Genomic DNA, 16,534 nt, shown 5'->3' on the forward strand with positions numbered 1-16,534 from the left:
AGGTTCTCCATCATGGCAATCCTGGAGTATTCTAGTATAAACCCTGTGGGTGGTTTATGGGGTCTGTTACGCGTGTCTGGAAATTCTGCTAAAGCTTCCAAACATTCCATTTGGGGAATCGACGTATACAGTGACTTGACGTCCATGGTCACTAGCAAGTCCCCTCTTCCACATTGAGCCCCTGTAGGATCTTGCTCATATCCGTTGTGTCTTTCATATAGGATGGCATAGCTAGAACAAAGGGTTTTTAGAAAGAATTCACTGTAGATACAGTGTTTCCAGTAAAGAGCATCGCGGACACAATGGGTCTACCTGGTGGGTTGTCAAGACTCTTGTGCACTTTAGGTAGTATATAAAATGCTGACTTTTTGGGGTGTTCGTTGAGAATTTGTGCCTCATCTGGGTATATCCACTCTTCTAAGTCCATTATCCCCAGTCTCAATAAGACCGATCTGACAAAGGCATGGACCGAGACTCTGGAGACTACTATTCCCAGCATGCCGGGTCCCCACGTGACACGTAACCAATCTGGTTCTCACATGGGGAAAGCAGTGTTTACTTGCTTCCCCTTGACAATGGCATGCACAACGGACTACTTTCAGTCCACAGATGTGGAACGTGGCCACATCGATTTTGGAGCTAGAATTCATTCAAGCAGGTAAGCTTTTGACCCCGAGTGGGACGAGCGCATCCTGAACTTTTCTAGCCCCGTATGATCTACTTCACGTCCGGCAACTTCATCTCACTTGGACAATAATCGATACTGTCCCCCCACTTGTTTTCACAGCTACAGAGCGCATGAATTTAGAAACACGCACCTGCCCAGAGCCACATATATACCGGACACAGAAGTAGATGCCACAAGTAAGCCTTGGACCTTGGGTTCTTTTTATTTAATTTACTTTTTCTACTGTGGTTGGACAGGGTCAGTGATGCCCAGACCTCGTCATTGTCTCTTCCGATGAAGGTGCCCCCCGAGTGCTCCTCATTTTTCACCACTGCACATCGGTAGCGGTCACCATTTAGTAGCCTAGCGCTCGACACCGGTCCAACACCAAGGACCTGAATTACAAGAGAGATCTCGCCCTCTCTCGGAGTTGGTTTTATGCAACTTAAGAGAAAGGTTGTATCATATACCATTGATAGGTTTCTAAATTAAGCAAAGATGACAGCTCAGTTTTATGATACTAATTGAGGCCATTTCATTTTTTTATAAAATTGATGCTCCACACATCGCGCCCCCCCTTTCTTTTTGAAGAGGCAACGTGCACTTGACGTTTGCACTCCATCCTGAGGAAGGTTGATCTAAATAACGGGGCAAGGTGTTCCTACCCTTGTTTCAAAACTCAACCGAAACATGTGTTGACGATATATTTTCAACACCTGGAGATGCACAGAGGGTCACATCTATAATCATTAGAGTGTTAAAGTGACATTTATCTGATTAGAATCAGAGATGGGAACATTTTACCCAATTGTTAGAACGTATGAGTATGAAAATAGTATGTGTGAGTAATGATTGAATAGAGTGCAGAAGGATGCAATTTATTTTTGTTGAGCCTGGTTTATCAGTTCTCGTGAAATTGTTCACCCGATATGTATAATATGAAGATTTGGTAAACAGTATACTGTCATCTTTGGTATAGTTGGTCCAACCCCTCCGCCCCCCCCCCCATTTTTTCGTTGTGTACTTACCTGGAGGACCATAACACCAGGTATCCCTTCTCTTTATTACTGCTCAGTCATACTATCAACTTGTGTAGTACAGGCCTATATTCAAAGGTGGGTTACCTAATACCAAGCAGATAAGTGTTGTGTAGTTCTCACCAGTTAGACTGCACCAATTCTTGCCCAACACGTGGCATCATAGGGGTGTCGCAAACCGACTTTTGGAGGATCAGTAAGGTCATGAACCGAAATTTCTAGCGATCCATCACTTCACTTGGCTGGACATATGGGTAGTAATATGGCATATCCGTGCCCTCCAGCTAAATAGAGTACACGGGGAGTGGCTGGCCCACCAGGGCAGGTGCCAGTTCGACAGATTACAAGGAGGACTGGGAAAACAGCCCATTTGCCGAAAGAGTCTGCTGGTGTATAGAAGCCAGTAGCTCATTGCCTTGGGAAGGCAGGCACGGTCAGAAAACTGGGCGGATTCTTAGCAAGACCCTTCATGATCTCCTCTAGGTGCACTAGACGTACCGAATACCATGCATAATGAAGGATGTGGACCATTGCAGTGGAGAGGTTCTCAGAAAAGTAGCACTCGCCCAAGCCTATTGTCATGACCACTGTGAGGGGGGCACAAGTTGTGCTACACGCAGGCTCCCACCAGAACCCTGAGGGCCTTAAAACCACTGCAAAGGGGCTCCTGGAGCCAGTCCTGGCGCCTTTGGCACCAGGCTCATATGTAGGAAGGAAGGGCTGTTCAAACTAGGTCCCATTTATGTTCATGGGCCTTTAAATCCAACAAGGAAGCACCCACATAGTCTAGTCCTAAGAAACAAGCCATGCGGTCTAGTGTTTTGGGTGTGGCAGGCCTGGAACTACTTTCCCTGGTAATACTTTACCTGGGCTACATAAACCACACCCTGACTGTAGAACATGCTTTGTGTTATTCTGCAACCAGCAGCGTGATGCTCACCGTGTCCAACTCCTGGTCTTCAGCATCTTCCTGTAATCCTGCAAGAACAAGATTATTCTGTTTTACCTGAGAAAACACCATCGGGCACTCAGCATCTCAGGGCTCTGGGCTGCAATCTGTGGAAACCGAGAAAAGAAGAAACATCACTCACCTGTGAGTACTAGCTTAAGGACTTCCGGCGAACCGCTACCACAGCTGCTGTTCGAACATTGCGACCTGCAATAACGAGAAAGGGAAAAACAATATTAGAACACGCGCTTCCAAAACATTGAATTGCATCAGACTTAGCTGAATTCCATCGCGCTACGACACGCTTACATCCGGAGCACCACAGCAACATCTGCAAAGAATTAGAGATATATTCAGGTTCACTTTCAATATTAAACAACCGCACAGCGCTGTACTACCTTAACAGATTCCGGGGGCCTGTTTTTCATTGCGCTCTCATCCACTCGCAGCACCACAGCGGCCTGTGAGGAGGAGAAGAAAACAGGTTAGCTTCAAAAGACAAAGGCGCAGCGCTTCGCGCTTTCTCTTACCTAGAAACGTGCCTCTCCATCCGGCGCGCCCGCATCAAGACCTTCGCACCCGAAAAGGAGATAAAGACATGAACAAATTCCCACCATAAACAGAACAAAGACTTACAATTAACAAACCTACCAGCAGATCCGGGTCACAGCAGGCCTGGGGCCAAGGAAGGCGTACTGCACCAGTGAAGCAACTCGGGCAGCTCGCCAACTAACGTCAAGCGCCACTGCACAAGAAACGCAGGGCGGATAGCTCACCCTACAAATAACTAAGTTGAGAAAACAACCCAGTAGGAAGGGAATCTGTCAGAGGGAGGTCGGAGGGTCACCCATTCGAGACAGTTATAAATCCTCCCTTCTGTAATTGTAGATTCATTATTCAGCACTGGACAACCAGGGTTCAAGATCTCAGAGCCTTATAGACACCCCGGGTATATCAGGTGAGCGTAACACCTATTGGCACAGCAGCACCATGATTCATCTGCAGGGGCCTTTACTGACAATAAGGGGATAGGAAAGTATACTACGGCCTAGGGTTTAGATGCAAGGGAAATTGCACCCAATCCCATCAATAGGAACAGAGTGTGAACACCAGGAACAACAATTCAAGTTGCACGCTAGTAGCCAGCCATAAAAAAGTCACTCGCCACCCTAATTCTATAAATACACACAGCACATCCTGACCGTGTGCTAAGACAACTCAGCGGGTTGAGCGAATTCCTGCAGCGATCTATAGGTCGCAGGTCTGAATCCTGGCAAGGTCTTTCATCCGTCGGAGGTCAATAAAGCAGTACCAACCTCGGTTGGTTGATATTGTATGAAATATATTCTATGCAAAACACTTTGGTGAAAACGGTATATAAATAACATTACCATTAATTAGATGTTAAATAAACTACAGAAGTCAAAAGAGTATTACTGTAAGGGGAAGAGAACAGATGGAAATGCTTAGACTGGGAAGATAATTACATGAACATTCCTAGTGTAACTTTTTGAATTTCTACTCGTTTTTGCCACATCGCCATTCTCCTCTTCGATGGGTTAACGGAAACTCCAAGAGTCTCCCTCACTCTCACTCTCACTCACTCACGTACACACAAAAAATCCAAAGTTGTACTTGATCCCGATTTTAAGCGATCGATTGAGAGCAGGTAATCCAGAGGGATGCACAAAAATATTTATATTTCCTCGCTGAAGTGATCAGAGAGGGCATTTGCTAAAAATGTAAAATGAGGCTCAGACGCATGTAAGCCAATCCTTACCTTCACCGTATCCAAGATATGCCTGGAATGATCCCCGCCCAAACTGCGCCGTGTGCTGGGCCTCAAGAGGGTCTGTGCGATCTAGAAAAGACAAGCCATCGGCGTCACTCAACAGGAAGTAAAGAACATGCAGTTAACAGCACTGGGACGTACGTGCATGCAATCTGGTCACATTCAATATGGAGGGGCAATAACGATTAAAAGGTAGTTCATTGGTAAAGCGCTTTGTCCATACTGGCCCTCTTTCAATGGCTACACGTGGAACAAATTCTAGGGCTCACGCAGAACGCATTCCCCACTACCTACAGCACGATTTGTTAATGGGTTTAATGCCGGGTACCATTAGAGCAATGAAAACACTATTTATGGAACACCTAAGAACATTAGAAAATGATGACTTAAGATACCCATTGGTAACACACTTCTGTCAAGAACAACCGACGCAAATTGAAGACGTTCCATTTCTAGGTTTAAACAAAGTAGATTTACTTGAAAGAGGAGGAAACGTAGAATTGCTACTACGCAGAAGAGAAGCCATTTGGATCTGTACTATGGACACATGTCAATTTGGACTCAATTTTGAACATGGGATGGCATATTGGCTTTGAACCATTACTGCATAAGAATTGCTAATTGTTCCACAGAAACTACTACAGCACTTCTATCAATAATTGTTTTGAAAAACTGAGTGCAAAAGAATGAATAACTGAAGGCTCAAAATTAAGCTTTGTTACTTCTGTCCTTTCCTACTAGCACTAATCAGTCCTTGCTCTTTTGCTATCCGCTATTGTCACTGGCATAACGGGGCCCCCGCATCCCCTGCGGTGTGGGTGGCCCGCGACCACATGGGGGCCCCACGTGAAGTAAAAAATAAATAAATACAATTAAAAAAAGACAAAAAACTTGTTTGCTAATTATTTTATTTTTTTAATGTTTCTTTTTGAATTCAATCTGCATTTATAAAGACATTTCTGTAACAGAAATAATTTCTTTATGAAGGCAGAGTGAATACAAAAAGAAACTCTTTTTGAAGACCCGGGGCTAACCCCATCCCATGACATGATGACCCTATTCTGGATGCCTCCATGTCATAGCAGATGGGGAGCCCTAGGACTTCAAAAATAGTTATTTTTTGAAGTCATTCTGTCTTCATAAAGAAATTTCCGTTATGGTTCAGTCCTTAATGGAAAAAATGTCTTTATCAAGTCAGAGTGACTTCATAAAGAAACAATTTATTTTTGAAGTTTAGGGCTCCCCTTAACCTCATGACGTGTGCGTCTATGGTGAAAGAGTGCACACAAATGTATGGATGGCTGGGTGTTTGTGTGTATATATGGTGAATGGTGTGTGCTTTTATTCAGGGGTGCAACAAAACCCACATTTCAGGGGGGCTAACCCTTCAAATGTTGGGAGTGGCGCTAACTTCACGTGTGGTGGGGAGGAGAAAACTTATTTGTGTGGGGGCATCTAACTTCTTTACGCATTTTAATGAGGCTATTCCAGTGCAGCTTCAATGTAACAAGCAGTGAACTCTTAAGTCTGAAAGCACCCACTTATGGACTGCTGTGAGAATGACTGGTCTCCTGTTCCCCCCTCTACCCTTCCAATCACTCCCCTGGCATGCAAGAACTAAAAAACACAAAAAAGGACTGCTCAGGGTTACGATCTGTGGGTTGCCCAAATCTATTGGCACACCAAAAAACCGCACAGGTTAATTAATTCTACAAGTTGAAAAGTACCAACGTGTGTTGCCATTATCTCAATTTTGCCTTTGTGAACAGTATTGTGCCAAAAGGCACATGCTAAGTTAAACTTGGCATGTGTCTGCTATTCAAATTAATAGTTTCAAATGTTATTCTATGTCAAGCGGAGGCAGTTAAAAATCAAAAGAGAAGGACCAACATTTTCCAAAAATGCTGTCTAAAAAAGATGGACATAATCATCCTCCTGTGTGGTGTTGGTTGAAAATTCGTATGTATATCTTTACAGAGGACTCACTGCTGTAAGAAATACTTGGTTGATAGGATTTGTTTCAGTTTGTACAGTGAAAACCTCACAAACACCAGAGATTCCTACTTGTCATTAGGTCACGGTTTAATTTTTGCGTTGTTCGCGATGCATTTCTGTCCGTTTTTTTGGGAGCTTTAAAGAGAAAACAACCCTCGGCTGTGACATTATATTCTTCTCACTAGACTGGATTGTTTTTAAGCCGACTGGTTTCAGTGGAATACTGTTGGTGTACCACTTTCTTCAGGGCTATCAAAAAGGCGCCTGCCTGCATGCATTATCTGTGAATGAGGAAGGACGTATTTTTGATCAAATATGGAAGGCCTTTTTGGATAAGGGTTAGTCAGTCGTTGGAGCTTCCCGTGTCGAGTTTACCTGTATTCAGATAAGTAGACATGCATGTTTCAATTTACTCATAATGTTCATGTCTTTTGCTTCTTGGTTTGTTGCTATGCCAAAGTTTTCTAGAAGGTTGTTTTCAGGTCCATGTTAGAATAAAATTCTATTGAAATATCTGTTTTTCAATGCAGTGTGGTCTGCAGTTGTTGATGCTTTGCCCACCCTTTCCATGGCTGCTTAACTCAGAGTAGAGTCAAAGGTGGGCAATGTCGCGTGATGCCTGGAAAATTGGACACACCCTGTTAACTTCTGTTCTGCAGTGAAGCATGTGCAGGGTCTGGCGAGCTGCGCGTGATTTCGAAAATCCTGAGCAACTCGCCAGACCCTGCACACGCTGAGTGACCCAACGACGAGTAGGAATCTCTGGTGTTTAAGTGAGGTTTTCACTCTACAAACTGAAACAAATCATATCAACTTCAAGTATTTCTTACAGCAGTGAGTCCTCTGTAAAGGTGTACGCATGAATGAGGACGATTCTTTCCATCTTTTTTAGACAACGTTTTTGTAAATTTTTGTTTCTTCTCTTTTGATTTAACTGCCTCTGCTAGACATAGAATCCCCAAAAAATGTGAAACTATTAATTTGAATAGCAGACAACACATGCCCAGTTCTTTAATTTAGCATGTGCATTTTAGCACAATATTGTTAACAAATGCAAGATTGAGATAATGGCAACACGTTTGTACTTTTCAACTTGTAGAATTAATTAACCCGTGTGGTTTTTGGGTGTGACAATGCAAGTACTAAACCCACATCACAATTTGAATTGCTTAAAAAATTTGCCATTTGAATGCAGATACTAACAGTGAAATGCTGTACATTAGTAATTGCTGGGCTGGGCCCTTGCTAACAGCGAAACCCAGGTGCTGTTTAAATCTGTGTCCTTTTCTGTCCGGCAACTGCCCTGTAGGTCAGCCAGATCAAGTCAACATATCACAATTTCAGGGGGTGGGAGGGACTGCTGAAGCCCAGTCGGCTCAATGGTGTTGCACCACTACTTTTGTTTAATGCCTTGATTAGTTATTGGTAATCTTCATTACACCTAGCCCTAATTCTTCCTCATCCCAGTACTTCTGTATGAGGCAGTAATTGTTTATGAGGCACTATGCCTCATACACCAGTACTGGGATGAGGTAGAGGTACATGAATGTAATGCCTGATTTAGCTAACTGTAATCTTCATTACTCCTAGTCCCACTCTTCCTCATCCCAGTACTTACCTATGAGGCAAGGAGCCTCATACGTAAGCACTGGGACAAGGAAGAAGGACATGGAGGTAATTCAGGGTCAATTCGCTGATTTTGGAGGTTGGGGTAGGGGATGGGAGGGATAGGGGAATGTGTGGGGGAGGGGGATTGTGCAATAAATCATAATGGTCATCCATGTCCATGCTAAGCAGGCATGATATGTGGTATTAGTGGCTAGAGAGGCATTTTGGTGTAGCCAGTCTAGTCATTCCTCAGTTTGGTATGATTTTAACTGTGCATTTCTGATAAAGCAGTCCTGCTAAGTGTAATTACCTGGCTAGACTGGCATTTGGCTTCTTCCAGTCTTGCCGTTTCTTACTGCTGCACTGTATATTTTTCTGAGCATCTGTGATAAAATTATATGATATGCTAAGTCATATATAACGCACCTGTACACAAGTGTTTTTAGGCACAAGATGAGGGAAAGAAAACAGAGGGAGGACAAGACAAATGATCTTACTAAGTCTTGTGTCATTCAGATCGTGCGAGAACGAGACGTGCAAGGGAAAAGGGAGGTGGGGGAGTGCAAGGGAGAGGGGAGGGGAAAACGAGGCAGAAATGCTTTGAGTAAGTGTAGTCAGGGCGGCGCGGCTTTGGGTAATGCAAGGAGAACAAGGGACTGTAGGGTTACAGTTACAGCCCCTAACTGCGTGGAAGGCCCTGTGGCAGTGCAAGTTTGACTGATCAAGAAAGACCCTGGACTCAGTGAGATTGAGGGTAGCCAAGCAACTAGAAGCAACCAGTTGGTACAGCAGACAGGTAGGTCCGCAGGGGAGAAGAGGGAGAAATCAGAGAAGAGGAACGTTTTAAGCTGCTTCTGGAACTTCAGGTGGTCCTTCTCAAGTTTGGAAGGAGCAGGGAGGCCTTTCCAGAGGGAGGCGCCTGCAGGGGAGAGGGATCTACCTCCCCAGACAACACTCTGGTTGGAGAAGCATCTAACCTTTAGGGCTAGAGAAAGAAGGTATTTTGAAAGATTTGGATGTAGTGCCGATCCCAGCCCCAGAAAGCCTTGTGGACAATGCAAAGTGTCTTGAATTTGATCCTTGCAGCTACTGGGAGCACTGGAGAGATTTCATGGCTGGAGAGATGTGGTCCTGGGCTTGAGGCCAAGTATAAGTCTTGCAGTCCTGTTCTGGATTATTTGCAGAGGGCGGAGAGTAGAGGAAGGCAGATTGAGAAAGTGCTTGTTGCAGTCATCTAGTCTAGAGACAACCAGGTCTCTGGAGACAGTGAGCTTCTGGGGGAAAGTGAGAAAGGGAAGAGTCCCTTTAAGGAGGTGCAGCGTCTAGTGGAACTTCACGACAACGTCCAAGATTTGAGGAGAGAAAAAGTGGCGCTGAAGATGACACCAGGAATGCTGAGGGGAGCCTGAAGGAAAGCAGAGTGTCATCCGCATAACTGTGAAAGTTAGATGAGAAGGTAGAGATCAGGTGGGCCAAAGGGGCCAAGTAGAGGTTGAAAAACAAGGGTGAGAGGATAGAGACCTGGGGAACGCCACAGGTAGAGAGGTGGTGGAGTGAAAGGGACCAAGTTGGACCTGAGAGGGGCGGTCCAAGAGGAAGGTGGTCAGCCACTCCAGGGCCTGATTCATGATGCCAGGTTCTCACAGAGTGGATTAATCAGGATGACGTGGTTGACCATGTCGAAAGCAGAGGAAAGTCCAAGGAGGATGAGGACAGAAGGAATGCTGGAATCAAGGTTAGAGATCAGATCTTCACAGGTGTTCATGAGAGCAGTTTCTGTGTCTCTGGCAGCTCTTATGCCAGAGTGATGGCCATGGAGACAACCAACAGATTCAGTGTGTAGAGTAAGCTGGGAGATGGCCAACTTTTCCAAGAGTTTGGGAGAGGGGAAAGTTCCAGTGGCAAAAGAAGGATTACAGAAATCGGCCAATGCTGGAGCAAGGGTGTCAATGTGGTCCTTCATGGTTCTGGAGGAGCGGGCGAGCACCTGTTTTGATGACCCTTCCAAAGATAGGACTTTTCTAGAAACCTCGTCAAGTGTTAGAAAGAAGAAAGGAGGAGGTGAGGGAGAGATGTCCTAAGGGGGGGCAGAGAGAGGAAGAGGAGATGGTTGACAGGATGTCATGAGTTTTAGCAGAGAAGCGAGAGGCCAAAGCCATACAGGGGGCTTGTAGAGGGACCAGGAGAGGTAGAGACTGCAACACGATGGGCCAGTTCCTTGCAGATTTTTAAGAGTTTTGCCGTGTTAGATGCCGCAGAGACGCAGGCTTGAATGTGTGCGAGTCTTTTTGCTTCGGCTGCCATTTTGGTGCAACCAGTCTAGGTATGTCTAAATGTGGCCTGCTTTACTGTAATGTTTTTCTGTGTCTACACTGCACTACATTGTGCAATCTGTTGGACATGTTTTCATTGTGGCATTGCATTTTTAATATCAAACAATTAATGTTCATCTGCACTGTTGGTGACTTGCATCTATCGGATTGGTATTACTCTACAAAACGACAGCAAACTGGCTTTTTAGCCAATTTTTCTTAGAAAGTGTGCTATACGTTGCATTAAAACACATGTATATCTTTCTCCTAGTGCAGTGTGCGGCATACCCTTTCAGCAGCACATTTGCGCATATTGCACAAGTGTGGTAATCTAGGCCGGCCCAGAGTGTGGCGCAACCCGCGATTTGTTGCAGAGTTGGGCGAGGCCCCCCCCTCAGCATGGCTCGCAGGCTCCCCCCCCCCCCCCCCCCGATCTTGGGTTACGCCACTGCCCATTTTTGGAATAGTCTATCCAGCTCCCTGCAGCTACTGGAAGCACTCTTGCTTTTACTTTTCGAGTGCCCGTTTTCTAAATATTTGTTGTTAATTTTTTTTTTAAACATGCTGGTTAATAGATTTCCTATTGATGTTTTTTACGCTCTTGCAGCGTTGGGCGGGGAGCGTGTAAAGCATCATTGTGAGGTGTCCCTTGTATGTGAAGAGTGCCTTTTACAAGGTACAGCATTATAATTGTTGAACTGTTTAGACGCATTATGTGTGTATACTCTTCAGATGGATGAGTCTGAATAGTATGGCGTTCCACCAAGCAATTTCTGGTCGAGTTGATGGGTTGATAAATCATTTAAATACAATATAAACGTGGACGTTACGTGATGTTTTTCCATCTCGGTGAGGGGCTATGGAAGGGCCGAATATTTATTGACCACTTAGCTTATTTCGTGTGCAGGCAAAATTAAAAAAAATGAATTTACTGAGTTTAACAATAGCGTACTTTGTAGAATAATGAAATGGAAATAGGAAAATAATTATGTAGGAGGAAAAAGATTATAACAAACGTAATTAATATGGCGAGTGATGGTTCGCAGTCTGACCCACAAAGCATAAGGTCTGCAATATTTCTAAATGCAGGTAAACAGCACACGAATTCACAGAAGTTGACGGGAACAAGAATTCTCTTAACGTTCTTGGAAATCCTACGTCAACACAGCATTCCACGCTGAAAACACTCGCCTCTTTTCAGAAATGGAAGCAAACGAACTGCCGTGACTTGTCATCGTGACGAAGACAGTATTTTTTGGGCATTCTAAAGGGTTTGGATATGTATTTATGTTGACCCGTTTCCTTCCTGGAATAATCCCACTCGATGGCGAAGATCTCTATTGAAAGGCCTACAATGCTGTCTATGTAAACGGCACTAAAAGGACCCCTACATCAGCGCTGGCTGCAGAATCGATCTCTCGTTAGTGCCACACTAAAGCTAGCATGCTGCTTGAAAGGAATGCAGACAAAGAGCTTCTTGCCTTGGGCGAGGATATTGGGCATGCCAATATATACACTGTGGAAATGAAGAAGTTGTTTTCTGAATGTTAGCCTTTCTGTATTCATGAATTATTTGCATGTAGATTAAGTCTACAGGTAATTGCCTATCTTGAGGACATTAAACACACATGTGATAACCTGCACAGTGATAACCTGCCCAGTGATAACTGCGTACGACTTTTCAAGCAAACCAAGGTGTCTTGGCAATGCTCACACATGCCATTCCGGCAGAAACAATACAAAGATTAGACAAAACAAACTGTAGGCATCCAAAACTGTAATATCGGGTCCACATTGTGTCTGCTAAACGCAGTGACACGACAAGGATTGCTGAGCAACATGACGCAGGGAGAACTAACAGGGGAGACCATTGGAGAGAGCTCCGGAGAAGCATGGCTTGCATTCCCACTACGCATCCAAATATTTAGACTTCTAGCTATATTATAATAAATAATTATGGCTGCCTCCAGTGGGCGTGTGTTCATTAGCCACTACAGAAGTGGCGACGAGCTGCACAGCCCTACCCAAAGCAAGAGCGGTGAGCCCTGCCTCCACTAAGCGGCTGACACACAGATCGGGACGTGCTGACACCATTAAAACGGAGAGGAGAGCATTCGCTGCATTTGAGAGCGAAAACTTTGTAGAGTCCCAAGTAAGTATGTGCACTCCGACTATTTGAATGAAATATTTTTTGTGCATGTAGGATCTTGAAACACACAGAAGAATGCATTTGTTTTCAGGAGCGGCATCTTAACATAAAAGGCCAATTCACGCCACTTAATGAAAGCCAGATAGTTCAGTTTCACCATGGGGATCTAAACTCTTTGTCCCGATGAAGGACTAAGATAAATTGAGTGGTGCTCAAGAAGCACCCCCTCTCTAAAAAGGCCGAAACCCATGTTTGTCGACGTCGTTTTGTTTAGAAATACATGGAACATTAGTGAACTAATGCAGACAGACGGAGTACACAAAGGTTTAGCATCTGTTTATATTTTCTGTGTTTGTCGATGTCACTTGACCAGAAGCAAACTTCTAAGATGATTATGAATAATGTACATGGCCACATGAAATTAATTTAGTCCGCAAGTCCAGATCGACGGCTGTATAACAGAAGGAATTTCTGCCATTATTGTGTACAATAGGTATTTGTTGCCAAACACCACTTCTAACCCGATCACAATTTGCTTGTGAAGAAGAGTCCACTCACACGAATAGACAAGTATGTTGTATATAAGAGAATGGTTTGAATGGATTGAGACTGGATAAGACCGATTGTGAGAGGCGAATGGTCAGAGTCAGGGAACGTGCACGTGTCCACCAGAGGTGTTTTTTCTAGATGTCCATCTAGAGGTCTATCCGGGTTGAAGGAGACACTATTCTGGACCCCACCTTTTTCAGCATGCTACAGATGTGACAGCCAAGACAGACAAGAGGAATTTAACTAGTGCAATAGAACACATGGTCCATCAAATTGCAAGGAACATGTCGAACATTTTTTAGGCATGGCAGAATATTATTCAAAGTTCACCAGCGGTTTTTCTGATCACACTGCTGCCTTGAGAGGTATATTGAAGACAAACATGTTCATGGGATGAAAGCAGCGAGAACAAATTCCGGTACATAAAGAGGGCATTGGGAACAGCGCCAGCGTTACATATTACAAGAGTGGAAGGCGCATAGTGATTACGAAGGATGCAAGCAATGTTGGATTGGGAGCAGTTTTAACACAAATTGAAGGCGGAAAGGAGCTTGTGATAGCATTTGCATCATGACTGTTGAAGGGCCCGGATAAAGCTTATGCGACCATAGAGGAAGAAGCCTGGGCTATCAAGTGGGCTACGGATACGTTCAGGAGTTTTGTCTGGAGAGCCGGAGTTGGGTTACATATTGACCAGAAGCCGCTAGTTGAGATGTTTTCTACAAAGTGTCTGGACAACCTATCATGTTGAATAAGGAGATGGGTGTCCAGATTACTGGAATTTGGTTTTACAGTACAATACATTCCAGGAGTAATAAACTATGCTGCAGATTGTCTATCTTGTATGACTTAATCGTTAAACTTGGTTTCTACCTCTCGAAGATCAAGGGCAATTTGTGAAGTATCGGAACCCTCAATTTCGAAACAAGAGTGGTATGAAGAAATGGCAAAGGATACTAAAATGAGTATTACCAAATATTTGATGGAAGGGCGACTAAATAAAGAGTGGAAAAGTTGAGAATGGATGGTTTCTGGAACATTAGGGATGAACTGTTCAAGATGGTATTCTTATGAGGAGATAAGCTAGTGCTGCCAGAAGGATTAAAGGAGAAAGTGATACACATCTGGGACATGAATGTCATCAAGGAATAGTGAAGACTAAACGCAGAACAAGATATAGTTATTGGTGGCCGCCGTGCAATACCCACATTGAAAGAATGGTTATGGATTGAATCCTTTGTGCCAATACTGAAGTGTGCGTAAATGAGAAATGTCCTATGGCTCTCACAGATATACCAGGGAGACAATGGGAGATGTGATAGGGCCTTTATGCAGTGGTGGATGTCGAACATATTGCATTGTAGTTGTGGATGTTTGGACTAGATGGGCAGAGTTGATGAGGACACCACATGTTAACACTAAAAAGTAACTCAGTTCTTGGAGGAGTTGTATGGGCGTGAGGGTTACCCTGGAGTAGTCCTCGGCCAATGGTTTGCAATTCAAGTCGAGGGAAATGGTAGAATATATTAAGAGGGCCGTTGTTCATAAAACCAGTGCCATACACCATCCAAAAACTAAATGGGGTTGTAGAGATTTATTATAGAACAATCAAGGAAGTCATTAGATGGGCATGGTCGAATGGGAGAGATTGGAAAGAGGTGGTGAAGAAAACAATTGTTGCGCATGGGTTTACGCTGCACAGCACTACTGGAGTTTCTCCTTTTGAACATAGAGGGAGAACGGCACCACAAAGCTTTGTCAGGTTGGATGGGTGATGTGACTGGTATAGGAGTGATGTTGGATGATGTGAAGAATAACGCAGATGAAAAATAAGGTGTTGCAAGATAATTAGAGTTTCAGGAGGCTTAGTTTTCCACAAGTAGAAAGCTGGGTCAGAATCAAAATTAGCTGTCGTGTTGAGAGGGGATGGTTGTCAATGGTCTAGACCAATTGAAGTGATACAAGTTTACAAACCTGCTGTGAGAACGAAGGATGAATGAGTATGGAACTTGGAGAGAGTGATGGTGGAGAGATGGAGACATAATGAAGTGATGAGTGGAAGGAATGTTGTCAGTGAGAGCAAAGAAAACCGTGGCAGACTTTCATTGTCAGATACAACAGATATTTTCCCGGCTGCATCAAGATGTGGTAGGGGCTACCGAAGACCAAGATATTTGGATGATTATATGCAATAGTGAAAATCTGAAGCAGAGCTTATGTGAAAGAAAGGGGATGTGTAGTATTGAGTCCACATCGTGTCTGTGTTTCGACTGGATGTTCTTCTAAAGTATTCCACATCTTTGACATGTAATGTCAACAGCTGTGCACTTCGGATGTTTTAAATAGGACACATGGCGCCCATAGCCTCAGTTTATCTTTTTTTCCCCCAAAACATGTGGCACCAATCCAATGCCTGCTTGACTGCACATAGCCTTGCAGAAACCCAAGCTGCAATCACATAGGAAATTCTCCAGAGGGGCAGGCTGGGAGGGCGATGTGGAATACGTTGGAGGAACATCCAGTCGAAAGAACGTTACCAGTTGGTAAGTAACTTGTTCTTCGAATGGATGTGTCCTCCAAAGTATTTCACATCTTTAACAGACTCCCAAAGCAGTACCAGAAAAATGGAGGAGGGAAAAGAATTTAGAATATCCAATCAGACGGCAGAATAAAGAACCGCTTTACCAAAAGCAATATCTTGGCCATGGATCGTATCCTCGGAGCAATGTTTAACAAAGGTGTCGATAGAAGCCTATGTGGCAGCATCACAAATGTTCCTAATAGGAACTCCCCTTTGGAGGGCGGCGGAAGCAGCCACGCCCCTATTGAATGAGCTCTCAACCCTTCTGGAGGGTCTTTACCCACCAATCGGTAACACTCAGAAATGGTGAGGATGATCCACCTGGGCAAGGTCTGTTTGGTAACAGCCTGGCCCAATCGGTGTCCAGCATATCCCACAAAGAGTTGATCGTCCACTCTGACCCTAGACATCGTAGAAATATAAAAGCTCAGGGCTCTCCTAGAATCCAACCTATGTAGTCACTCCTCTTCCTTACCAGGAGGAGGAGGATAGAAAGAAGGAAGAACCACTTTCTGGCTCAAATGAAATTCAAAAATTACCTTAGGTAGAAAGGAAGGATGTAACCGTAGTACAACCCTGTCCTTGTGGAACACAGTAATGGGCGGCTTAGATCAAAGTGCCTGCAATTCACTCACTCTGCGAGCAGAAGAACCACAACCAAGAACACTGTCTTTAAGCACAATAATCTTAAAGGAAAAGAGTGCAAAGGTTCAAATGGAGCAACTATTGAAAAATTCAAAACCAATTGCAATCCCAAAACGGCACCTGGAAAGGAGACGGCAGGAACACATTAGTCAGTCCTTTAAGAAATTGAGAAACCAAAAGGAATCAAAGTAAGAGCATTCTTCAGACGAGCGCTTAAATATAGACAGCGCCACCAGGTAACCCTTGATGG

At 44.2% G+C, this 16,534-nt stretch overlaps 1 protein-coding gene across 1 annotated transcript in view; it reads right to left on the reverse strand.

Annotated features, from left to right (window-relative positions):
- ABCB7 (ATP binding cassette subfamily B member 7) overlaps positions 1-16,534 on the reverse strand; it is a 1,379,199-nt gene that overhangs the window by 1,157,278 nt on the left and 205,387 nt on the right. The window contains exon 2 of the mRNA XM_069612580.1: positions 4,434-4,514. Coding sequence (XP_069468681.1) covers positions 4,434-4,514 — 81 coding nt within the window. The remainder of the gene's footprint in view (positions 1-4,433; positions 4,515-16,534) is intronic.

The sequence above is a fragment of the Ambystoma mexicanum genome, chromosome 5p (genome assembly GCF_040938575.1).
Source record: "Ambystoma mexicanum isolate Mex_15411 chromosome 5p, UKY_AmexF1_1, whole genome shotgun sequence".
NCBI lineage: Eukaryota > Metazoa > Chordata > Amphibia > Caudata > Ambystomatidae > Ambystoma > Ambystoma mexicanum.